General features: G+C 35.1%; 1 protein-coding gene across 7 annotated transcripts in view; it reads right to left on the reverse strand.

The window, feature by feature from the left end:
- FAM185A (family with sequence similarity 185 member A) overlaps positions 1-26,470 on the reverse strand; it is a 141,434-nt gene that overhangs the window by 104,686 nt on the left and 10,278 nt on the right. For all 7 annotated transcript variants that reach the window (XM_045052299.1, XR_006594144.1, XR_006594143.1 and 4 more), the window contains exons 3-4: positions 20,065-20,157; positions 13,933-14,071 (exon numbers count right to left, since the gene is read on the reverse strand). In XM_045052299.1, the coding sequence (XP_044908234.1) occupies positions 13,933-14,071; positions 20,065-20,157 (232 nt within the window). The remainder of the gene's footprint in view (positions 1-13,932; positions 14,072-20,064; positions 20,158-26,470) is intronic.

Here is a 26,470-nt window from a genome sequence, read left to right on the forward strand (position 1 = left end):
GCTATGTTGAAATCATGCAAATCAGTTAAGCACAAGCAATTAGGCAAGTCTATGAGGACAGAGATCATGTCTTTCTTATTTAGCATTACATCCTGAAAGGTTAGTACAGTGCCCACTACATAGTAAACATTATCATTTTTTAAACAAATGTTCAAATTAAGTTTGGAAAAACATGTGAAGAGCAATCTGTAGAAGAGCCATAGAGTGCTAGTCTTCTACTGACTTTATCCTAAATTGATGAAGTCAGTGAAGAATTTCAAGATAGATAACAATAAGAAAACCATGCTTTAGGGAGACTAACCTAGTGTGAGACAGTGAAGACATTCACTCAGAATTCTCTTTATTGCTTCCACCTCCTGAACACTTCAAACAGATAAAGTAGACCACTGATTTTTCTGATTATAACTGTTAGTAAAGAACTGTAATAGTTTTATAGTCAGTCCTTTAGCAAGCGAGTCCAGTTGCCCACTCAGGAAGGCAAAAGAGCTTTATTATCTTACACTAAGCTATAAAAATTTGCTATTTTTTTTAACATTTATTTATTTTTGAGAGAGAGAGAGAGAGAGAGAGAGAGAGAGAGAGAGAGAGAGAGAGAGAGATTGTGTGAGCAGGGAGGGGTAGAGAGAAAGGGAGACACAGAAACCGAAGCAGGCTCCAGGTTCTGAGCTGTCAGCACAGAGGCCAACATGGGACTCGAACTCACGAACCGTGAGATCATGACCTGGGCTGAAGTCAGACATTCAACCAAGCCACCCCGGTGCCCCCCAAAATCTGCTATTTTTTAATAAAAATATGTTCTTTCTCAAAAAGCCTATCATTAGCGCTCATCATGAAAGTAAAGTGACCTCAAAGAAAGTTATGGTTCTTACAGCCATAAAACAGAAGTTTTAGATCAATTAAAGAATGAAGGACTAGTTCATATTATAGTGGGACCTTAGAGTCTCAGACTACATCTTTCTTGAATGTTAAAGAGTTCTGTGCAATAAAAGCATAGTGGAAGGAAAAAACTATGGAAATAAGGAATATTTGTAAATATAAAGAATATTTCAAAATACCTTTATCAATGCTAAGGATTTTAAGTTTATTTTTATTTATTCTGAGAGAGAGAAAAAGAGAGAGAGCAAGTGGGGGAGGGGCAGAAAGAGAGGGAGAGAGAGAATCCCAAGCAGGCTCAGTGCTGTTAGCACAGAGCCCAATGTGGGGCTTGAACTCATGAACCGCGAGACCATAACCTAAGCTGAAGTCATGAGTCGGATGCTTAACTGACTGAGCTACCCAGGTGCCCCATGTCAATACTAAAGGATTTTTAAAGAAATAAATAAAAAATGTATTTTTAACTCATATCAAAATATTTAGGAAACTCTACCCTAAACAGAAATATTCCAAAGTCATGAGAATATACAAAATGGATCTTTTACCTCAAATACTTTGTGGAATTAGGTAGAATATTTAAAAGGTGATAACTAAGTGAGAATCACTAGCACAGTTTTCTATATTTTGGTTCCACCTATTTCATCTCCAACCACTAAAAACAATAAACAAATCAACTACTTTAGAGGGGTGGATCTATGTAAAAGGCTTCTTTGTAAGAAAGGAGACACCACATGGTTTGTACTATGTGTGTGTATTCTTCTTTCAAGTTATGTTAACTTCTCCACAAACCCCAGTGTTTGAGAAAATATATTGCTTTTTTCAGCCAGTAATTCTTCATTCTAGTATGGTCAGAAGGAAAAATAAACTATCAATTAGAGATAAACATTAGTTTATTTTTCTTCACTAAAATAAATGTGATTATGGTTTAAAAAGCACATATCCTCAGTTTCCCAAGGGAATTTTATTTTTTTATTTATTTTTATTTTTTGAGAGAGCACGTGCATGCAAGTTGGAAAGGGACAGAGGGAGATGGAGAGAGAGAATCTTAAGCAGGCTCCATACCTAGCATGGAGCCTGATGCGGGCTCAATCCTACAATGTGAGATTGTGACCTGAGCCAAAATCAAGAATCAGATGCTTAAACAACTAAGCCAGCCAGGCCAATCATTTAAAGAATAGTTAATACTTACTCTTCTTAAACTGTTCCAAGAAATAGAAATGGAAGGAAAACTTCCAAACTCATTCTATGAGGCCAGCATTACCTTGATTCCAAAACCAAAGACCCCACAAAAAGGAGAATTATAAGCCAATATCCCTGATGAATATGGATGCAAAAATTCTCAACAAGATACCAGTAAATTAAATCCAACAGTACTTTTGAAGATTACTCACCACGATCAAGTGGGGTTTATTCCTGGGCTGCAAAGGGAGTTTAATATTTGCAAATTAAGCAATGTGATACACTAAATTAATACAAGAAAGGATAAGAACTGTATGATCCTCTCAACAGATGCACAAAAAGTATTTGACAAAGTACAGCATCCATTCTTGATAAAAACCATCAACAAAGTGAGCATAGAAGGAACTTGCCTTAACATCATAAAGGCTATAATATCAAAGACCCACAGCTAATATCATACTCAATGAGGAAAAACTGACAGCTTTTCCTCTACAGTCAGGAACAAGACATTCTCATCATTATTTAATGTCGTACTGGAATGTACTAGCCTCAGCAATCAGACAAAAAAGAAATAAGTGATCCCAATTGGCAAGGAAGACGTCAAACCTTCACTATTCACAGGTAACATGATACTCTATTTAGAAAACCTGAAACACTCCACCAAAAAATTGTTAGAACTAATACATGAATTCATTAAAAGTTGCAAGACACAAAATCAACATACAGAAATCTGTTACATTTCAATACACCAATAATGAAGCAGCAGAAAGAGAAATCAAGGAATGGATCCCATTTACAATTGCACCAAAAACCACAGGATACCTAGGAATTAACCTAACCAAAGAGGTAAAAGATCTGTACTCTGAAAATTAAAGAACACTTACAAAAGAACTTGAAGAGGACACAAAGAAATGAAAAAACATTCCATGCTCATGGATTGGAAGAACAAATATTGTTAAAATGTCTATACTACCCAAAGCAATCTACACATTTAATGCAATCCCTATCAAAATACCACCAGCACTTTTCACAGAGTTAGAACAAATAATCTTAAAATTTGTTTGGAACCACAAAAGACCCTGAATAGCTCAAGCCATCCTGAAAAAGAAAAACAAAGCTGGAGGCATCACAATTCCGGAGTCCAAGTTATATTACAAAGCTGTAGTTATCAAGACAGTATGGTAATGGCACAAAAACAAACACATATATCAGTGGAACAGTATAGAAAGTCCAGAAATGGACCGACAACTATATGGTTAACTAATCTTCGACAAAGCAAGAAAGAACATCCAATGGAAAAAAGACAGTCTCTTCAACAAATAGTGTTGGAAAAACTGGACAGCACTATGCAAAAGAATGAAAGTGGACTACTTTCTTACACCATACACAAAAATAAATTCCAAATGGATGAAAGACCTTAAATGTGAGAAAGGGAACCATCAAAATCCTAGAGGAGGGGTACCTGTGTAGAGTATATTATGCTAAGCAAAATAAGTCAGCCAGAGAAAGACAAATCACATATAATTTCACTGATATGTGGAATTTAAGACACAAAACAGATGAACATAGGGGAAGTAAGAAAAAAAAGAGGGAGACAAACCTTAAGAGACTCTTAACTATTGAGAACAAACAGCGTTAGTGGAGAAGAGGTGGGCAAAGTATGGGCTAAATGGGTGATGGGTACTGAGGAGGGCACTTGTGATGAGCCCTGGGTGTTATATGTAAGTGATAAATCACTAAATTCTACCCCTGAAACCAGTATTCCATTATATGTGAACTAACTAGAATTTAAATAAAAACTTGAAACAAAAAATAAAATAAAATAAAATAAAATAAAATAAAATAAAATAAAATAAATAAATAAAAAGCACATAATATCAATAATCCAAACGGAGCAAGCAAATATCCTTAAAGGTTAAATTCTTTTTGTATTTTGAGGAGGTGGGGGGAGGGTGAGAAGTAAGGGAGGCACTTCCCATTTGCAAGCCACAGTTCTAACTGCTAAGAATATAGAGATGAATAAAACATGATCCTTTCTATTGATGAATTTATAATTAGGCAAGAATGTACAGATCAATGGAAGGCCAGAGATGAGGAGCAGATGCTTTCAATGAGTACTGAAAAATTACTAAAAGTCAATGAGGTAAAGAAAGGTGGGAAAAGCATTTGAAGACTATCAACAGAATGATCAGTAGGTCTAAGACTCTAATCAAGGACTCAGGAATATAAAACAGGTAAGAATATATTCAGATAAGTAAGAGATTATGTAATTCCGGAAGGCACAGGGTCCAAACAGAAAGTTAGGCCAATCATCCACGCAATCGGAAAGGTTTGAATAAGAGAATGCTATGTTGAATGTGTATTTCTAATAAACAACCATAGGCTACAGTAAGGAGGATGGAGTTGATGAAAGAAAGACTGGAAGCCAAGGTATTGCTGAGTTGAGGCAAGAGATGACAAGAGTCTGAAATAGAACAGTAGAAATTAGAAAGAGATGAGATAGAATGAGGAAATATTTAGCTAATAAAACCCACCTAAATTTGGTGATTAATTAGATGATTGGGAGGTGAGAGAGAGAGGAATCTAGGATTACTTCAATCTTTCTAGCTTGGGGAGTTTGGTACATGGTAATATCAGAAACTGAAAATAGAAATAAAGGAGGAAAAACACATTATGGATAAGGTTTGTCAGGGGGAGGGGAAAATAAGAAAAAAAAAGTTAGAAATGTTGAGTTTGAGATGCCTGTAAAGATCCAATTAGCTATATCTACCAAGCAGATGGATGTATAAGTCAGAAGTCAGGGCTAGAGATACAGATTTGAATTACCAGAATACAAGAGTAGTTAAGGCTCAAAAGCATGTAAGATGCCCAAGGAAAAGAAAGAAGCAAAACAACAATAAAACAGGATGAAATCTTGGAGAATACCAAGGGAATGGGAAAAGGAGGAGCTCATAGAAGTTTGAGAAAGATCAATTATAAATATAAGACATGAAAAAGACTGCCAGTGCCCACTAATATTTGTGGCTTTTCTCCTGCCTTAGAACACTGCTAAACTCTCGATCTGAGCCTCTTGCAGTTCGATAAAGTCATTTAAAATATTCTGGCTAGGGAGAAAAGATGAAACAAAACAAAAAAGACCAAAAGACTAGAAAGTACCAGAGAACAGCACCAGAAACTCTGGCAACACAATGGCAATAAGTTCCTATCTTTCAGTACTCACTCTAAATGTCAATGGACTAAATGCTCCAATAAAAAGACATAGGGTAACAGAAAGGATAAGAAAACAATATACACCTAACTGATGTTTACAAGAGAACCATTTTAGACCTAAAGACACCTTCAGATTGAAAGTAAGGGGATGGAGAACCATCTATGATGGTAATGGTTGCCAAAAGAAAGCCAGAGTAGCCATACTTATATCAGACAATCTAGATTTTAAAATAAAGACTATAACAAGAGATGACAAAGGGCATTATTACATAATTAACAGGTCTATCCACCAAGAAGATCTAGCAATTGTACACACTTATGCCCCCAACATGAAATTACCCAAATATATAAATCAATTAATCACAAACATAAAGAAACTTATTGGTAATAATACCATAATAGTAGGGGATTTCAACACCTCACTTACAGCAATGGACAAATATCTAAACAGAATATCAACAAGGAAACAATGGCTTTGAATGACACACTGGATCTGATGGACCTAATTGATACATTCAGAACATTTCATCCTATAACAGTGGAATATACATTCTTCTTGAGTGTACACAGAACATTCTCCAGAATAGATTTGTGTGCTGGGACACAAATTAGCCCTCAACAAGTACAAAAAGATTGAGATCATACCGTGCATATCTTCAGACCACAACGCCATGAAACTCGAAATCAACCACAAGAACAAATTTGGAAAGACAGCAAATATTTGAAGACTAAATAACATCCTACTAAAGAATGAATCAGTTAACCAAGAAGTTAAAGAGAAAATTAAAAAGTTCATGGAAGCCAGTTTAAATAACACCACAGCCCAAAACCTCTAGGATGCAGCAAAGGCAGTCATAGGAAGGAAGTGTATAGTAATCCAGGCCTTTCTAAAGAAGAAAGGTCTCAGATACACAACCTAACCTTACACCTTAAAAGAACTGGAAAAAGAACACAAAATAAAACCCCAAACCAGCAGAAGATGGGAAATTATAAAGATTAGAGCAGAAATCAATGCTATTTAAATTTAAAAAAAAAACAAAAAACAATAGATCAAATTGATGAAACCAGGAGCTGGCTCTTTGAAAGAATTAACAAAATCGATAAACCCCTAGCCAGTATGATCAAAAAGAAAAAAGACAGGACCCACTAAATAAAATCAAGAATTAAAGAGGAGAGATCACAACCAACACTACAGAAATACAAACAAAAATAAGAGAATACTATGAGCAATTATATGCCAATAAATTGGCCAATTTGGAAGAAATGGAGAAATTCCTAGAAACATATTAACTACCAAAACTGAAACAGGAAGAAAGAAAAAATTTGAAGAGACCCATAACCAGTAAAGAAATTGAGTTATTAATAAAAAATTTCCCCAAAAAACAGAAGTCCAGGGTTGGATGGCTTTCCAGGGGAATTGTACCAAACATTTAAAGAAGAGTTAACACCTACTCTTGTGAAGCTGTTCCAAAAAACAGAAGTGGAAGGAAAACATCCAAACTCATTCTATGAGGCCATCATTACCTTGATTCCAAAACTATACAAAGACCCCACTAAAAAGGAGAACTACAGACCAGTTTCTCTGATGAACATGGATGTAAAAATTCTCAACGAGATACTAGCCAACTGGATTAAACAATACGTTAAAAGAATTATTCGCCACAATCAAGTAGGCTTAATACCTGGGATGCAAGTCTGGTTCAATATCCACAAATCCATCAATGTGACACGTCAATAATAAAAGAAAAGATAAGAACCACATGATCCTCTCAATAGATGCAGAGAAAGCATTTGAAAAAACATGGCATCCTTTCTTGATAAAAAGTCTCAAGAAAGTAGGGATAGAAAGATCATACCTCAAAAGCATAAAAGCCATAAAGAAGAGACCCACCGCTAATATCATCCTCAACGGGGAAAAACTGAAAGCTTTCCCTCTAAGGTTAGGAACATGATAGGGATGTCCACTCTCGCCACTGTTATTCAACATAATACTGGAAGTCCTAGCCTCAGCAATCAGACAACACAAAGGAATAAAAGGCATCCAAATCAGCAAGGAGGAAGTCAAACTTTCACTCTTCACAGACAAGATACTCTACATGGAAAACCTAATAGATTCCACCAAAAAACTGCTAGAAGTGATCCATGAATTCAGCAAAGTGGCAGGATTTAAAATCAATGCACAGAAATTCATTGTATTTCTATACACCAATAAGAAAGCAACAGAAAGAGGAATGAAGGAATCAATCCCATTTACAGTTGTACCAAAAACCATAAAATACCTAGGAATAAACCTAAAGAAAGAAGTGAAAAATCTATACACTGAAAACTACAGAAAGCTTATGAAAGAAATTGAAGAGGACACACACAAAAAAGGAAAAACATTCCATGTTAATGGATTAGAAGAACAAATATTGTTAAACAATCCTAAAATTTGTATGGAACCAGAAAAAAAACCGAATTGCCAAAGCAATCCTGAAAAAGAAAACCAAAGTTGGAGGCATCACAATCCTGGACTTCAAGATATATTACAAAGATGTGATCATCAGGACAGTATGGCACTGGCAGAAAAATAGACACTTAGATCAATGGAACAAAATAGAGAACCTAGAAATGGACCCACAAACATATGGCCAACTAATCTTTGACAAAGCAGGAAAGAATATCCAATGGAATAAAGACAGTCTCTTCAGCAAATGGTGCTGGGAAAACTGGACAGCAACATGCAGAAGAATGAACCTGGACCACTTACTTACACCATACACAATAATAAACTCAAAATGGATGAAAGACTTAAAACATAAGACAGGAAGCTATCAAATCCTAGAGGAGAAAGCAGGCAAAAACCTCTGACCTCACCTGTAGCGACTTCTTACTCAACACATTTCCGGAGGAAACGGAAACAAAAGCAAAAATGAACTATTGGAACCTCATCAAGATAAAAAGCTTCTGCACAGTGAAGGAAACAATCAGCAAAACTAAAAGGTAACTGACAGAATGGGAGAAGATAATTGCAAATGACATGTCAGACAAAGGATTAGTATCTAAAATCTATAAAGAACTTATCAAACTCAACATCTCAAAAACAAAAAAATCCAGTGAAGAAATGGGCAAAAGACATGAACAGACACTTCTCTAAAGAAGTCATCCATATGGCTAACACGCACATGAAAAAATGTTCAACATTACTGACCATCAGGGAAATACAAATGAAAACCACAATGAGATACCACCTCACACCATTCAGAATGACTAAAATTAACAACTCAGGTAACAACAGATGTTGGCGAGGATGTGAAGAAAGGGGAACTCTTTTGCACTGCTGGTGGGAATGCAAACTGGTGCAGCCACTCTGGAAAACAGTATGGAAGTTCCTCAAAAATTTAAAAATAAAACTACCCTATGGCCCAGCAATTGCACTGCTAGGTATTTATCCAAAGAATACAGGCATGCTGTTTCCAAGGGACACATGCACCCCAATGTTTACAGCAGTGCTATCAATAGCCAAGGTATGGAAAGAGCCCAAATGTCCATCGACAGATGAAGGGATAAAGAAGATGTGGTGTACACACACACACACACACACACACACACACACACACACACACACAATGGAGTATTACTCGGCAATCAAAAAAAAAATGAAATCTTGCCATTTACAACAACATGGATGGAAATAGAGGGTGTTATGCTAAGCAAAATTAGAGAAAGACAAATATGATATGACTTCACTCATATGTGGAATTTGGGATGCAAAACAAATGAACGTAGGTGAAGGGAAGCAGGAAAAATATAAAAACAGGGAGGGGGACAAAACATAAGAAACTCTTAAATATAGAGAACAAACAGGGTTGCTGGAGGGGTTGTGGGTGGGGAGAAGGCTAAATGGGCAAGGAACATTAAGGAAGACACTTGTCGGGATGAGCACTGGGTGTTAATACGTAGGGGATGAATCACTGGATTCTACTCCTGAAATCATTATTGCAGTATATGCTAGCTAAGTTGGATGTAAATTAAACAATAAAAGTAAATAATAAAAATAAATTAATTAAATAAAATGAAATATTCTGGCTAAAAACATATCGCAGAAGCAATATATATACTTTTAGGTTTGGTTTCTGAAATTTTTTGCATGAACCTCTAATCGCTCTTCCTTTCGTGGAAGCTTGGAAACCACACACTGAAGATGGCAGCATCACTTTTACAGAGAGAGTCAAGTCCATCTAAGGAACTGAGTCCAAATACAGCATGTATCACATTGTCTAAATCCCCCCCAAAATTTATGCTGTCTGTACCACAAAGCAAGCAATTCCTTTCTAGTATTTATATTAAAAAGTTTTAAGTGTCCAGAGTCAACATTAACATAACATTGTCATATGTCAAAATGAAAATCAAACCAAAACTTTACAAAAGACTTTAAATAATAAATCCTAGAATTTAAACAAAGCATGTTCATGAACTTCATGAAAAGTTCTATTTTATCCAATAAAAGCTTGTCTTTCGAAATTTTGTATTGTTTCTGTCTTTCTAAATTCACAAGACAGATTAATAAATTCACCAGTGACTAAAAATCATTTCTTAAAGCAAATTCGAACATTTCTTTATGAAATTCTGAGTGATATCAAAGTTATCAACTGTGCTTGTATAGCTAATGGAACTTTTACTTCTGGGAGTTTCTAAAATCTAAAGTAGTTGAGTAGAGAGAAAATTAGAGAACTAATGCTCAGTAATTTATTTATCTATGTATATTCCCAAAGAACCTAAAATAAGACCCTAAATTACATGGGGAAGCTAAATATTTAAAGTATACTTTTATTCATTGATAACTTATTCCAAGTACTAACATAAGTTAAATATAAAATGCTAAAACAATTGTCATGAGTTTGTCTACATATTTATTTTATTTTTAGTGTTCGTTTATTTATTGAGAGAGAGAGAGAGAGAGAGACCGAGAGCAGGGGAGGGGCAGAGAGACAAGGAGAGAGAGAATCTCAAGCAGGCTCTGTGCTGAGCACAGAGCCCAACACAGGGCTTAATCTCACCAACTGTGTGATCATGACCTGAGCTGAAATTAAGAGTCAGACATCTAACCAACTGAACCACTCAGGTGTCCTGAGTATGCCTACATATTAAACTCTCATTAATTGTTTAAATTATGTTATAAATAAAAACCAACCCCAGCAAACCATTTCAAGGAAGCTTCTGTTTCTCTTTAGAGTCAGGAGATTATATATATTTATATTTTAAAAACATATTTAGTAGAATACTAAATATAAAAATATGTTTATATCTTATACATACATGTAGAGGACTTTTTAAAATAATAAACATTCAAATAGCAGAATATAATAAAACATAATTCACATAGTATCTAATGTTTTTGATAATTTAGAAGGAAATCAAGAGAGTAAACTGTCCCAAAATTTTATACCTAAGTACAAACTATCCAACTACTTATTCTCCAAGATTGCTAGTGCCAAGAGAGTAGGGAATATTTGTTGAATCAACGAATAAACTAGTTTCTTTTATATTAGAAGACATACATACCTAATATATATGATTCAACCAACCTTACAAATAGTGAATATCATTAGTCAATTAGCTTACTCATTTTCTTATCTAGAATATATAGTTAACTATACCTAATAATTCCATTTGGAAAACCATTAGGATAGATTTTTCTTCTTCTCTACATCTAGGAGTCAACTTGCAAGGCCAGAAAAGACATATTACTGCTTTCAAAATCCCTTTTTTCATTACTGGGCATCCTCTAAGTACTTAACACTGTGTTGGGTATTGGTTTGCCATCAGGTTATATGAACAGACAGAAAATATATACAAGAAATAAATTTCATGCTCTCTCTTCCTTTATGGAAGCCTTAGAAACCATACACTGAAGAGAGCACTTTTATGGAATAAACTGAATTCCTAAATATCTCCATGAGACTAAGTTGAACCGAAACATTGTACAGAACATCCACATTTTTTCCAGATGTCTTAAGGCATCACAAATGTTACTGAAACTGGAGTTTACGATATAGAACATAGCTGAAACAGTCCATCTGTGTGGTAGTGCTGTTTGTCTAGAGGAAACACCTCCAGAGCATGCCAGGAATCCCTCAGGGCAATGATGGCATTTGGGTTCACCATGGCTATTACACAGATTTGTTTGAACACTGTTTACAAGTATCTCCTAGAAGGTCAAGAAACCTGGATTAAATCCTTGCTCTTCCATTAATTAACTTGTAATGGAGAGAAAACAATTAGACATTTCTAAGTTTTGTTTTCATTTGTAAACAGCCAAATGTCCATTAAGTGAAAGGCGCTGGTCCACTTTGGCACTCAATACATGTTTCTTTTCAATTTGCTTTCAAACCATCCACCCACCCACTGACACCAAGACCTCTGAACTAATATTTCTTGGTAAATCTATCAAAAAAGACAACTAGACAGCTACTGACACTGTATTTGTGGTAAAAATGGCTTTTTTATAACATCTGTATGTTGGGTTGCTAAAAATCTACTAAAAAAAAAAAAAAAATCAGCTTAAGCCTTGTTAAAGGAAAAGGAAGCCAAACTAAATAAATCCTAGATAGGCAGGTCTTAGAATGAATCCCAAATTTGTTTTCTGCAAGCCAGACATTTAGAAGTAGCAACACATTTTCCCATAAAAACAAGTTTTAAGATTCCCAAGCCAGCTTGTTTAAATATAGCCAAAATATAATTTGTGTTATATGACCATCCCCATTGAGAAGAACAAAGAATTCACTGCAATATATACTCAATATTCCAGCTTGGGATGATCTTCAGAAGATATTCCTCCTTACTAAAATCTTAGTAGCTAGAACATAGGGACTTCCTTTCACTAGCCACGACTCTGATCTTCTCACCAACTAGGATGTAGGCCTAGAACACTGCCTGTTCTTCCATCCCCATCCCACCTCCAAACTCCAAACTCCAGTAGCACATTCACATACTGACAAGGATGTCCTTTAGGACAAGGATGGAAATAAGGGTAGCATGAGAGAGGCAAGAAACGTAGCCTTGTCTGAAAGGTGATTAAAAAGTAGGCAGACACTGGTGTGACTAATAGGAGGGTTTCTTTCTTATTTCTTTCTCTTTTACATACTTACTATCACTGAAAAACCAAAGCAGATTGTGGGCCAAGGACCAGATGGAGGAAAGCAGGATTGCATAACATGTAAGCTTTTCTAGAGTGGCAAATGGATCAAATTTTCCCTTCCCTTACTTCTTCTCACTGCTGTACCAGTATTACAAATAAAGAAGATGACATTCAATCCTTTGATTACACCACTAGTTCTTTAAGGATAGGAATCATCTCCTGCCCAACTATGTACCCTTGGTGTCTGAAAGTATGGCACACAATAGGTGGTCAATATGTGTACTGAATGAATCAATAAATATAACTTCAATGAATGCTATGATTTGTCATCCAGAACCCCTTTACACCCGAGGGCTTATTTTCCTAGCTGATGGGAGTACTGCTGGCAGACAGCCCTCGGCTGTCAGCCCTCTTAGGGTATTACCTCAGCTGAAAAGAGCCATCTTGGCCCAAAATCATACTCCTTCCTGGGGCATCTTGCATCTAATGATTGGGGATCTAAAGGTCTAGCTTCCCTCACCTCAACTTGAGACAATTCTGAGGACCACCCCAGCTTTAGAGCTCCCCCTTGGGACTGTTGTGGCTGCATCAGGTCCAACTTCTCCAGTAGAAATTGGGCTTCCTTCCTTTGCACAGCATTGGTTCCAACACGCCTCCTTAGTAAATGTGCTACACTCGAATTTCCATCTCAGCGCCTGCTTTCAAGAAACCCAACCTGAGGACAACAGCCCAAGAGAGGATCCAGATCTGACTCAGATTTAAACCATGCAAGGAAAGGTATCTGACTTCATATTAAAGGTCAGTAAATATAAAAGGCTTTACAAAACTTAAGGAACAAATTATTTTATCCTTAGCAATTTGTTTCCATTTCAGCACTTTAAGTAATCAATAATCAAGAGACTTAAGAGTTTTTTTGAGGACTTGCTCAAAAAAAGCGCCTCTGTTTACTCTCATGTAAGCTATTAATGGCAAACTGTACCAAATTCAATTTTATCTAAGTTAAAAGAAAGTAAAAGAAATTAAACATTAATGGATTTAATGTAAATATGGTAAAAAGCACTGCAAAGATCAGTGCTGTTCTAATCACGGGTGTTAGTCAACATCTGACTTGATATAGAACTGCTTTTCTACTAAAAGCTACTCAATATATTAAGTACAGTACTTTTCACTGCCATTACCAGAAATGCAATACTACATAAAAGTCATTATTAAAAAATGAAGAGTTACAAATTACTAGGACTATTCAAGGCACAGCTGAGCAAAAAATAAATGAAAAAATAAGTAACAAAAGGAAATGCATTAAAAACCAGAATTACTATTACCTTCAAATATAACAGCATAATAGTCAATATCTTGCCAAAATAAAATATAATAGTTTATCAGTCATTTTATTTTATGTTTGTTTAAAAAGATGATGAGTTTGCCATTAATTATTTAGAAGGCCAGCTTCCTAATGGCAGATCCTTCTTCAACTAAAGAGAAATAAGAGCCACCTCTTAAAAATTTATGTTATATGTAGTCTGAGATGTATTAGGCCTTTGTCATCTTACCATGAACACTTCCTAATGTAATATCCCCAGCAGCAGAAGACAGAAATGATGATTCTGTATAAAGATACTTGGCTTCCAGCAAACCATCTTCAGTAGATATATTAACTGTACTTCCCTGCAGTTTATCTATGGTCACAGTCTATCAAAAGAAAAACTCAAAATCAGTTCATTATAAAACAAAGACTGGTAAAAAGTCAAAATGGTACCCTCAGATTTAAATGGGCAACTAGATAAAAAGATACTACCCAGTACACAATCACTTTATTTACGTTGATTCTCTAGCTCTAATTACAATATTGTGAGCAACAATGTATTCTCTGTGGAATGTGGAATAGAACCATTAAATTCCTTCACTTATTTAGATCTTTAATTTCTCTTAATGATGTTTTATATTTTCTTTGTAGAGTTCTTCAGCTTTTGTTAAATTTATTCCTATTTGGTATTTTCTAAGTGCTATTATAAATCTTTTTTTAAACTTCATTTTATCCTAATTGGCTTTTGTATGTGATCTTAAATCCAACAACTTCACTAAACTCACTAATTCTAATAATTTTCCTGATTTTTAAGAAAATTTTTCTACATGCATATTTACATTATCTGCAAGTGATAGTTTCTTTACTTCCTTTCCAATCCTTATATTAATGCATTTTTCCTGCTCTTTCCTGCCTAATTATCTGGCTCAGGTCTCCAACTCAACAGTGAACAAAAGCAAGGAGATAGCAAGCATCCTAAACTTATGTCTCTTCTCAGAGGGAAAACTTACAATATAGCGTCATTGAGTAAGATGTTTGCTCTAGATATACTTTGGATCCTTTGTATCAGATTCCAACTATTTCAAATTTGTTTAAATTATAAATAGGCTTTTAATTTTAGCACATACTTTATCTGATTTTATTGTACTATCATGATTTTCTCCTGTCATCTGTTAATTAGTGAATACACTATCAATTCTACAGTTTTTCCAGTTTACATCTAATAACAAAGTAGCTTTCTATTAAACAAAATGAAAAGAATTTTGTATCTATCCCTAAGCTTCCCTAACAAAATTTAGTATGAATTTATGTTTCAAATATTGAACACAATATAAAATGAAGATATCCAGTAATAATTTCTAATCATCTCTATCAAAGTTCAAACAAATGTTTTATAAGCGTCGAGTGTTAATTATGTCTGAGTGTTAATTACTTTTATGTTGACATAGAAACAGAATCACCAGGAAGGCATGCTACAATTTTGCCTGGCATCAAATTCAAGTATTACACTGGGGTGTTTAAAGAAAGATCGATTTTCAACACATCATCACCACACTAGTGTCATCCATTCCTAATACGTTTTTCAAAAACTGATAAAAAATGAAAATATTATGTAAGAAGAATTGAGTTTCAAGAATTCTAAAATTTGTAAGTACAAAAAAGAGAAAGAAAAGCACTCAGAGGTTCCACCAGGAAGCAAATTAGAATTACTTCACCCTCTGGATTTGAGATATATAACTTCCTTTTTTAACTTTCAGTAAGTATATAATATGCACCTGATTGCTTCTTATCTACAGTTTCTTTTAAGCTAATTATAGATTCATAGGAATTTTCACTTTAAATCTAGTTTCAATAAATCAGTCAAAAAAAGATATTTTACCTACAATTCATTCAAATTTGCGAGAATATAGATATTTCACATTCCTCAGTGTTATAGCATAGGTGTAAAATTCCTGAAAAAATCTGTCCTTTACCTACAAAGTTTCTTCATGAAAAGCTGCTTTATGCATGGCTTCAAACTCTCCAAGTATTTCCATAAAGCAGACAAGGAGGAACACTCTAGCTTTTTATAGATGGTGAGGCTGGTTTAGGCAATAACAAAAGATAAATACTGAAAGAATATTTGAAACTTAATTAAATTAGCAAAGGAGAACTTTTGATTAGACTCTCCCACAACCAAATAAAGCCTTTATGAGACTCCTTATGAGTATCTGGAAATGGTCAAGGATTTACTTTGTTCATTAAACTCTAAATATTTTATTTTGTAGAAAACTAGAAAAATATCCTCCCCTGCTGTACCAAAGCAAATGAAAGCATGTGAAAGTACCACACCTTCCCCACTACAATAATATAGTTATTTTAACCAATCATTCCATAAAATTAACTTCAAAGAAATTCAAAATTCACTGAGGGCCACATATGATGCACTATATCAGATACAAACTAGAACAATTAAAGATAGGACACCATAGTTTATAGCAAAATGCTGAGGTTCTGATTTATAGTTATTTAATGTTATGGGAACAGACTCTTTGGATTAAACTGTATAGCGTGCTTATTAACAGAAGCAGCTGTTTAAAGAAAGAACAAAAAGTAGATCCAAAAATTAATACCTTCTTGACAGAGATATTGCTATAAATTAATTTTATTTTCCATACAAGAAGGAAAGTTTTTCATAAGTTTAGTTATTATAAATCAACATATATAATAAAAATCAAACTTTAAGAAAATACTGTGGCTTTGTAGCTCAGACTAAGAGAGGTCAAGTGACAACCATGTCATGAATTCATCCAACCATCAGAGGGAATGTATTTCTAGTTTCTCAGTACCAAACTTAGGATGCTAAAATTAATGATACTATTTAGAAATAGACACTCCATTTAAAACAACATATTAAAAATACTGTTAAGTGTTTACAGTACTCATTTTATTCTCACAATCTTGTGAATAGGAAAAACAAATAATACCATCTCTATTTTATGAATAATGGAACGAGACTCCATAAAGTTAACTGGTAGATCTAGGACTAGTCATCTTTCCTGTGTTTTCACTTAACTTTACCATCATCATTATAGTAAATACCATATTAGAGATAACTATGTGCCAGACATTGTTTTAAGTACTTTATCTATACTAACTGACTTAATCCTCACTATAACCCTCTGAGTTAAGTCCATTACTATTATTCCATTTTTCAGAAAACCAAGACACAGAGGTTAAGTAACTTGTCTGAAGTTACAGAGCTTAGTAAGTGGCTGAGCCTGGAATTAAACCCAAGTAGTCTGGTTTTCAATTCTGTTCTCTTAACCAATTCAATATGCTGCCTCTCAAATATCTATAGCACATCTCTGTGAAAGTTATATATTAAGAGTAAATATATAAGTATTTATTTTATATAAAAACCCATAAACTTAGAAATATACTCTAAATATGAACACTATACACAATATAAAGAAAATATCTACATTAACACAACACAAAACTCAATCAGGCAAGAAACAAAATAGTATAATACAAAGTAGGAATAAATGAATATTTAATAAACCATGAAAGTTGGAACAAATAAATAACTAATGAGTGGGAACAGCAGCTAATAATTAAGAAATGATTTTAATTTTTCTTTGATACCTTTATTTGAATATCAATATGTAATATTCTGGTAACTTAAATCATTTCAATTCACATAAGCCATCATTTAAAGGACAGATTTAGTGGTGACAAATTCCTTCAGTTTTTGTTTGTTTGGGAAGACCTTTATCTCTCCTTCTATTCTAAATGACAGACTTGCTGGATAAAGGATTCTCGGCTGCATATTTTTTCTGTCTAGCACCCTGAAAAACTCGTGCCAATTCTTTCTGGCCTGCCAAGTTTCAAAAGAGAGATCAGTCACGAGTCTTATAGGTCTCCCTTTATATGTGAGGGCACGTTTACCCCTTGCTGCTTTCAGAATTTTCTCTTTATCCTTGTATTTTGCCAGTTTCACTATGATATGTCGTGCAGAAGATCGATTCAAGTTACGTCTGAAGGGAGTTCTCTGTGCCTCTTGGATTTCAATGCCTTTTTCCTTCCCCAGTTCAGGGAAGTTCTCAGCTATTATTTCTTCAAGTACCCCTTCAGCACCTTTCCCTCTCTCTTCCTCCTCTAGGATACCAATTATGCGTATATTATTTCTTTTTAGTGTATCACTTAGCTCTCTAATTTTCCCCTCATACTCCTGGATTTTTTTATCTCTCTTTTTCTCAGCTTCCTCTTTTTCCATAACTTTATCTTCTAGTTCACCTATTCTCTCCTCTGCCTCTTCAAGCCGAGCTGTGGTGGTTTCCATTTTGTTATGCATTTCGTTTAAAGCGTTTTTCAGCTCCTCGTGACTGTTCCTTAGTCCCTTGATCTCTGTAGCAAGAGATTCTCTGCTCTCCTGTATACTGTTTTCAAGCCCAGCGATTAATTTTATGACTATTATTCTAAACTCACTTTCTGTTATATTATTTAAATCCTTTTTGATCAGCTCATTAGCTGTTGTTATTTCCTGGAGATTCTTCTGAGGGGAATTCTTCCGCTTGGTCATTTTGGATAGTCCCTGGCGTGGTGAGGACCTGCAGGGCACTTCCCCTGTGCTGTGGTGTATAACTGGAGTCGGTGGGCGGGGCCGCAGTCAGACCTGATGTCTGCCCCCAGCCCACCGCTGGGGCCACAGGCAGACTGGTGTGTGCCTTCTCTTCCCCTCTCCTAGGGGTGGGATTCACTGTGGGGTGGTGTGGCCCGTCTGGGCTACTTGCACACTGCCAGGCTTGTGATGCTGGGGATCTGGCGTATTAGCTGGGGTGGGTAGGCAAGGTGCACGGGAGCAGGAGGGGCAGGCTTAGATCGCTTCTCCTTAGGTGATCCTCTTCAGGAGGGGCCCTGTGGCAGCGGGAGGGAGTCAGATCCGCTGCCGGAGGTTTGGCTCCGCAGAAGCACAGAGTTGGGTGTTTGCGCGGAGCGAGCAAGTTCCCTGGCAGGAACTGGTTCTCTTTGGGATTTTGGCTGGGGGATGGGCGGGGGAGATGGCGCTGGCGAGCGCCTTTGTTCCCCACCAAACTGAGCTCTGTCGTCAGGGGGCTCAGCAGCTCTCCCTCCCTTTGTCCTCCAGCCTTCCCACTTTCCGAGCAGAGCTTTTAACTTATGACCTCCCAGACGCTAAGTCGCGCTTGTTGTCGGAACACAGTCCGTCAGGCCCCTCCGCTTTTGCAAGCCAGACTCGGGGGCTCTGCTTGGCCCACGAGCCGCCCCTCCGCCCCGGCTCCCTCCCGCCAGTAAAGGATAGATTTAAAGGAGCTGCAAAGTTGGTACAATTTCGCTTTTGCACTTCCAAGCCCACAGCAATCCAAGGGGTGAAACTAAATGCCATCTCAAAAAAGTTGCTACATAAGGCCAGGCAGTATCTTTCAATACTTTCCTAGTTTAATTTAAAGGATAAATTCAAAGGATAAATTTGGGTTTAAACAATGTCCTAAAGGTTCTAAGACACAGGTGATGGAAAATAAAAGTGACAATAGTAGAAACAGTTACTGTTAAAATCTACATTGTTTAATTATGCCAACAATAATTTACCTACAAGATATATTTATAACTTGTCCTCACCAATTATCTCAGAAAAAAGCTGAGTAGAGAATTTAAATTTACAAAGAAAGATTCTCGCAAATTGTGTAAGTGTAAAATAAAAGGTGACCAAGATCTTTCTCAAAGATTTAAAACATTATCCATAATGTTAAGAAAACTGTGATAATTCATATTTCAAAATTACATCTATATTCTTAGTAGTAGGCAAAATCACAGAAAGCAACAAAAGTTAACTTAAAAATACAAGCTATTTTAGAACAACCAAAAAATCCCTATAGGTAATAAAAGATTTTGGAGAACAGTAATGCTATCTAATGGTGCCATCTTGTGGAAAATGCTGAAGAAAGTTGTTTTGAAATTCAACCTTTACTAGTCTAAAGGAAAAGTAAACAGGTCTTAGAAAAATGCTCAAATAAATCTAACACACACAAAAAAATTAATCCTGATCATGGCAGTATAACTTAATGATCGATTTTAATCCATGTTCATAAACATCCCTTTAGAACTTGGATTAAACATTTATTATTTAAAGATGTTATTGATTCCAAATAAAGAACTAAAGAACTGTCAAAAGTATTAAGTCACAAGCTAAAATTTAAGTTGTATAATACTTGATCAGTTAAATTTCAAATTTTAATTTACTAATGAACTAAAATGCATTCAAAAGAGGGAATGTTATGCCACAAAGTTTGTAGAACCTACCTACGAGTTGTGTAAGCCAATTGGATACAAAACTGTAATTGCTAAAAACAAACAAACAAACAAAAAGTTTCAATCTTACACTTTTATCTGATGCATGAATATTTATATTTCCATAAACTGTTCCCAGACAGATCACTTTGCCTCCTTTTGTTTGAACATGTAATTTTTGACTCTGAAAGACAAATATAAAAATATAGAGGAGAAAATAAATTTGATTGAGACTCATAAAAACATTTCCAACATTTTATACATTTCTTCTTAAATAATAATAAAGCAGAAAAAGGAACCAGGAATAAAACAGAAATGCACTGTTTGGAATAATAACATCAACTAGGAAATAGAGTCAACTGCTATTAAAGGGGTTAAATAAGTCATCTGTACTCATTAGAGAATAAGAAGAGATATTTGCGTGTTCCAGTAACTTCACTGAAGAAGCGTTTGGGAATATAAGATCACCATAACTGGCTAACTAAACATAAATGATGAAGAAGATGATAATAATTACTGTTATTGCTCATCATTATTAATACTTATCATTTTTAATAACAATAGTTATCACTACTTGGCATTTAATTTGTACCAAATACAATGTTAACTACTTTATATGATCTATGATTTTAATCTTCACAACTCAGAAATAAGTGTTATATTTTTTCCCATTTACAGAGGAAGAAATCCAAGAATCAGAAAGGTACAGGACAGTTAGAAAACAACAAAATATAAATTAACAGAATCAAGCTCTGTATGATTTCAAAACCCACACTCTATGGCTGGAGTCTTTTGAAGAAGGATATAGTCACACTTAGGGCAACAGCCTAAGTTGCCCATGATAAGGCAACAGAAGAATTGAAGGACTTGCCTAGAATGGTAGTTCTCAACTAAACATGATTTTGTCCCCCAGAGAACATATGACAATGTCCAGAGACATTTTTCATTGTCATAATGTGTGCTATTTGCATTTAGTAGGTAGAGGCCAGGGATGCTTCTAAACATGCTACAGGGCACAGTTCAGCCCATGATAACAGGAAATTATCTGGCCTAAAATATCAATAGTGCCAAAGTTGAGAAACCATTTTTTGTTTTATGCCACAATGGCAGGAGGAAGAAAAGTGACAAAAAAGATATCTTAGTATTATCAAATGAATCAAAAGATAAATGCCAAAAGAAAAAAAGAGAGAGAAATGCAAAGAAACTGACAGCAGCATAGTAGCTTCTGATTTAAAAAAAATTAAATCTGCAGACTCTTAATTGTGATTATTTTGAGTACCTTTATACTTGAACAGTGCCTACAGAAGTCACCATCAATTTTTTCAGTGGTAATATACTTTTTATTAAGTTATGAATTTTAATTCCAGTATAGTTAACATATAGTGTTATATTAGTTCCAGATGTATAGTATAGTAATTCAACAATTCAGTGCTCATCATGGTAAGTGTAATCTCTATCATCTATTTCCTCTATCCCCCACTGACCTCCCTTCTGGTAACCATCAGTTTGTTCTCTATAGTTAAGAGTCTGTTTCTTTCTTTGTCTCTCTCCCTCTGCTTTTTTGTTTTGTTTTCCTCGGCTTGTTTGTTTTGTTTCTTAAATTCCACATATGAGTGCAGTCATATGGTATTTGTCTTTCTCTGACTTACTTTGCAGCATAACACCCTCTAGGTCCATCCATGTTATCACAGATTGCAGGATCTCACTCTTTTTTGTGTCTGAGTAATATTCCTGTGTGTGCATACGTGTGTGAGCATGTACATGTACATGTGTGTATATGTATACACACACCACATCTTATTTATTCATGCATGTACTGATGGACACTTGGGTTGCTTCCATATCTTGGCTATTGTAAATAATGCTGCAATCTTTCTAAATTAGTGTTTCTATTTTCTTTGGGTAAATACCCAGTAATGCAATTACTGGATCATATGATATTTCTATTTTTAATTTTTCAAGGAACCTCTATACTGTTTTTTACAGTGGTGCACCAATGTACATTCCCAAACACATGAGGGCTTCATTTTTTCCACATCCTCACCACTTGTTATTTCTTATCTTTTTTGATACTAGCCATTCTGACTAGTGTGAGGTGATACCTCATTATGGTTTTGATTTGCATTTCCCTGATAATTAGTGATGTTGAGCACCTTTTCGTTTATCTGTTGGCTATCTATGTATTTTATTTGGAAAAATGTCTATTCAGGTCTACTGCCCATTTTTCCAATGGATTTTCTGGTTTTTAGGTGTTAAGTTGTGCTAAGTTCTCTGTATATTTTGGATATTAACCCCTTATCATATATATCATCACAAATATCTTCTCCCATTCACTAGAACGGTAACAAGGGTGAGAAGCAACTTCCTGAACTTCCTGTCCTGTACAAAACCAAGTTTCTTGTGTCTGATCATGTCAACGTGGGTGAGCCCATCAAGATAATTAGAAGGTGCTTACAGCTGAACACTAATCAAGTCTTCTTCCTGTTAGCGAATGGACACAGCACAGTGAGTGTGTCCACACCGATTTCTCAAGTATATGAAAGTGAGAAGGACAAAAATGGATTCCTGTATATGGTATAAGGCTCTTAGGAGACATTTAGAATGAGATTGTCTCTATAAGACTAGAAAAATATGTCTGTTCTAGAATTTTTTAAACCTTTATCAAGGGGGAAAAAAAAGGGATGTTACCAACTGAGATTGGTCAGTTCATCCAATCACAGATAATCAAACAGTAGTGTTCCTGCATAGGAATTTTAGGAAGTTATTTTCTTACTGCAAGCCAGAAAAACTGAGCTCCAAATTGAGCATATTCAGCTTTGGAAAACTACATTATTTAACCTAGGCTGTTCTGTTTTCAAATTTAGAAGTTCAAAAACAAAATACTTTGCATTCTAAAAAAAATATTTTGTTCATAATTTTCTTTGCTGTGTAAAACTTTTTCATTTTGTAATTCTGAGTTTTTTGTTTTTGTTTTGTTTTTTGCTTTTGCTTCCCTTTCCTGAGGAGACATATCCATAAATATATTGCTAGGGCTGATGCCCAAGAGATTACTTCCTATGTTTCCTTCTAGGAGTTTTATGGTTTTAGGTCTCATATTTAGGTCTTTAATCCATTTTGAGTTTGTTTTTGTGTATGATGTAAGAAAGTAGTCCACTTTCATTCTTTTGCCAAGTAGTTGTCCAGTTTTCCCAGCACCATTTATTGAAAAAAAAATGTTTTTTCTCCATTGCATATTCTTGTCTCCTTTGTCACCAATTAATTGCCTATATAGGTGTGGGTTTATTTCTGGGCTCACTACCCTGTTCCACTGATCTATGCATCTATTTTTGTGCCACTACCATACTGTTTTGATTACTATAGCTTTGTAGTATATTTTGAAATCCGGGATTGTGACACCTCATTCTTCTTTCTCAAGACTGCTTTGGCTATTCAGGGTCTTTCATGGTTCCATACAAATCTTAGGATTATTTGATCTAGTTCCGTGACAGATGCTATTGGCATTTCGGCAGGGATTGGATTGAATCTGTAGATTGCTTGGGTAGTAAGGATACTTTAACAATATTAATTTTTCCAATCCGTGAGCATGGAATATCTTTCCATTTGTTTGTGTCATCTAGCTTCTAATTTTGATTATGAAACTGAAAGTATACGATACTGAGTTTTCAGAAGACAATATTCTAAATGCACATTCTAAAACTCAAGCACTGATGAGTGAACAATATAAAAGGAACTATGAATATTCTCATCCAATTAGTCATTCAACAAGAAGATTTCATTGTGTATCTTTTACAATAAAAACCCAAACCATATCATTTTGCTAAAAGGACATATGATAGGATTCTTTAATCTTTTATGACATTTGTACAATTAAATTTATTTGAAATGGTTCACATGTGAACAGATACTAAAGGAAGGTTGTGGGAGATGCAGGAGAGAAGCATCAAAGGAAAAGACCTCAAAAGGGAAGGGCTGGAGAAGGTGCAAGGCCTTAGGACATGTTTACACAGCTGAACACTGCTGAGGCTCATAAGGAACCCTAGAGCCACTAACATTGTCAAAGGCCGGATCCTCCTTCACACCTGACCCTTCCTAGCGATATAGAAACCAGTTAACTTGAAATTCAACCTTGAAAAACTAAACCATTAGATTGATTAACACACTTGCTTAGCTGACTTTATGCACATAGCCTTTAGCAATTATCCTAATAAAAAGAAGCTTCATTCTGGAGTCAGGGCCTCATTCCGACTAGAGTATGAGGACCTTCACTAACTGCACTTTGTTTGCAGACTCATCTTTTGCGACTCTGGAACAATTGGTGGAGTCGGCAGGATTCAGTGCGGCAAACAGTCTTGGACTACTTCAGTTTACAGTCACAGGGGACCAAAGCAGAGCGGTAGGACAGGTAAGTCCCCGCTTTGGGATAGTGAAGTATGGGAAACTCCCAGTCTCAGGATCATGAAGCTTACTCTAACATACTTCGTACTTTATTGCGAAGTTCAGGAGTAAAAGTGGAAAGGGGAACTTTTGATGAGCTCTGGTACTTGGTTAAAAAACACTGCTATTGGTTTAATCCTTCTGGAAAAAATCTTTTAAACCTTAAACAATGGAGATTAATTACAAAAACGCTTACACATGCTCATCAAAATGGAGATATCATTTCTTTAAGTTTGGTCTTTTTATGCTCTTTGAGATGGCTTTACAGCCTTTACAGTCTGACTCAGAACAAAATATAATTTCATCTAAATTAAAAACTCATCAAGAAGAAGGAGATGAATTGGATTTTACATCTGATAGTTTTGAGGATGAATCTTCTTCCAAAGGAATCAAAGCTATATAGCACCTGAGGAAAATACTTTACCAGAATGGCCTCCACCGCCACCCACAAGTGATGATTAGAGTCAATTGTCTCTGGCTAGTCTACCTCAGGAGAGATTTTAAGGAATATTCCCAAGCAGCTGCCAAAACTCCTTTTGTTTCGGGGAACTTCCCTGTCTTCTCTGGCCCAACATAGACTGCCTAATTCCACTAAAGGAAAACAAAAACAAACCAAACAAATAATACAAAACAAAACAAAAATCGGTATCTGCTCGTCTATCTGAGCTGACAGACTTTAGAACCATGTGAACTCTTTTCTTTGCCCTCTGCGCCTCTGTCTGCCTTCAGGAAGATGTATGCTGTCAAAAGGCAAAGAAAACACTTCCTTAAACTTTAAATTTCCTCACTGGTTCCACAGGAAAAAATTAACAATGATAAACTTTTAAGAAAACACAGATAAAATATTAAGATAGACATGTCTTTTAACTTTATTCTACCAAGGTTGAGATAAATGGAATTTTTAAAATATACTGGTGTAAGGTTAAAATTCCGCTTTTCTCTCTGTTCAAAAAACAGCTTTCTTTGACTGTTCTGCTCTTGATAAGACAATGTAAACAAAGGTTTTTTCTTTTCTCTTTGCCAAAAACACCAAAGCTTTAGGTTTCATTTGTATCAAGTCTTTGATTGCTTAGGTAAAACTTCTCAATATTAAAGGAACTAAGTTTTGCTAACAACTATATAATGCTATACATTCGCCTTTAAGATCTTTTATTGACACGTTAATTAAATAAAATTTTAAGATTTATAATAATTTACAATCCTATTTAGGATATGCTTTATAATAACATCCTAAGGTTATAACAAACTTCCCAGGATTTAAATGGTAAATAAAACATATTTAATATTTAAACTAATTTATATTTGTTGGATTTGTCTTTCAAATTATCAACTTTAAATACAAAACTTTATTCTACTAAGGTTTATTAAAGGTCAAATAAACTCATGTTATCTCTGTTCCAATCTGTTAACAAAAGAATGACTTAAAGTAATGGTTAACTTTGTTTGCCTCATAGTTTTCATGGGTAATTGTTAAGATAGCTTTCAAAGTCTTTGGTAACCTAAAACATTTAAGTTTTGTTTGCATGATAAATTGAGATAAATTCACTGGATATCTAATGAGATAAAAAGCTAAGACACTACTAAATATGGGCCTTTAGAAAAAGGCACAATAGGCCTTATTTTTGAATGGAATAGTCTTACACTTAAAGGTATTCATATGCATCCTGGTGTTATTGACTATGATTATGAAAATGACATTCAAGTTATGATATCAGCCAATAACCCTTATACTATTCAACCAGGAGATAAAATTGCTCAATTACTTATTCTTCCTTACATAGAGGGCCAAAGCAATCCTGTTATCAGAACTGGAGGTTTTGGCAATACTAGAAAACAATTATATTGGCAAATTTTTTGAAAGATCCTTGTCCCCAAATACATCTTAAAATTAATAATAAATCTTTTATAGGATTAGTAGACACTGGAGGTTACCATTATATCTGAAAAGTTTTGGCCTTCATCTTGGCCTGTTAAGAACATACCTGTAATTTTTACAGGACTTGGCTTCTTGGAATAAAAAGAAGTCAACAGATTATGAGATGTGAAGGACCTGAGGATCAGAT

Source organism: Felis catus, chromosome A2, assembly GCF_018350175.1.
Source record: "Felis catus isolate Fca126 chromosome A2, F.catus_Fca126_mat1.0, whole genome shotgun sequence".
Taxonomy (NCBI): domain Eukaryota; kingdom Metazoa; phylum Chordata; class Mammalia; order Carnivora; family Felidae; genus Felis; species Felis catus.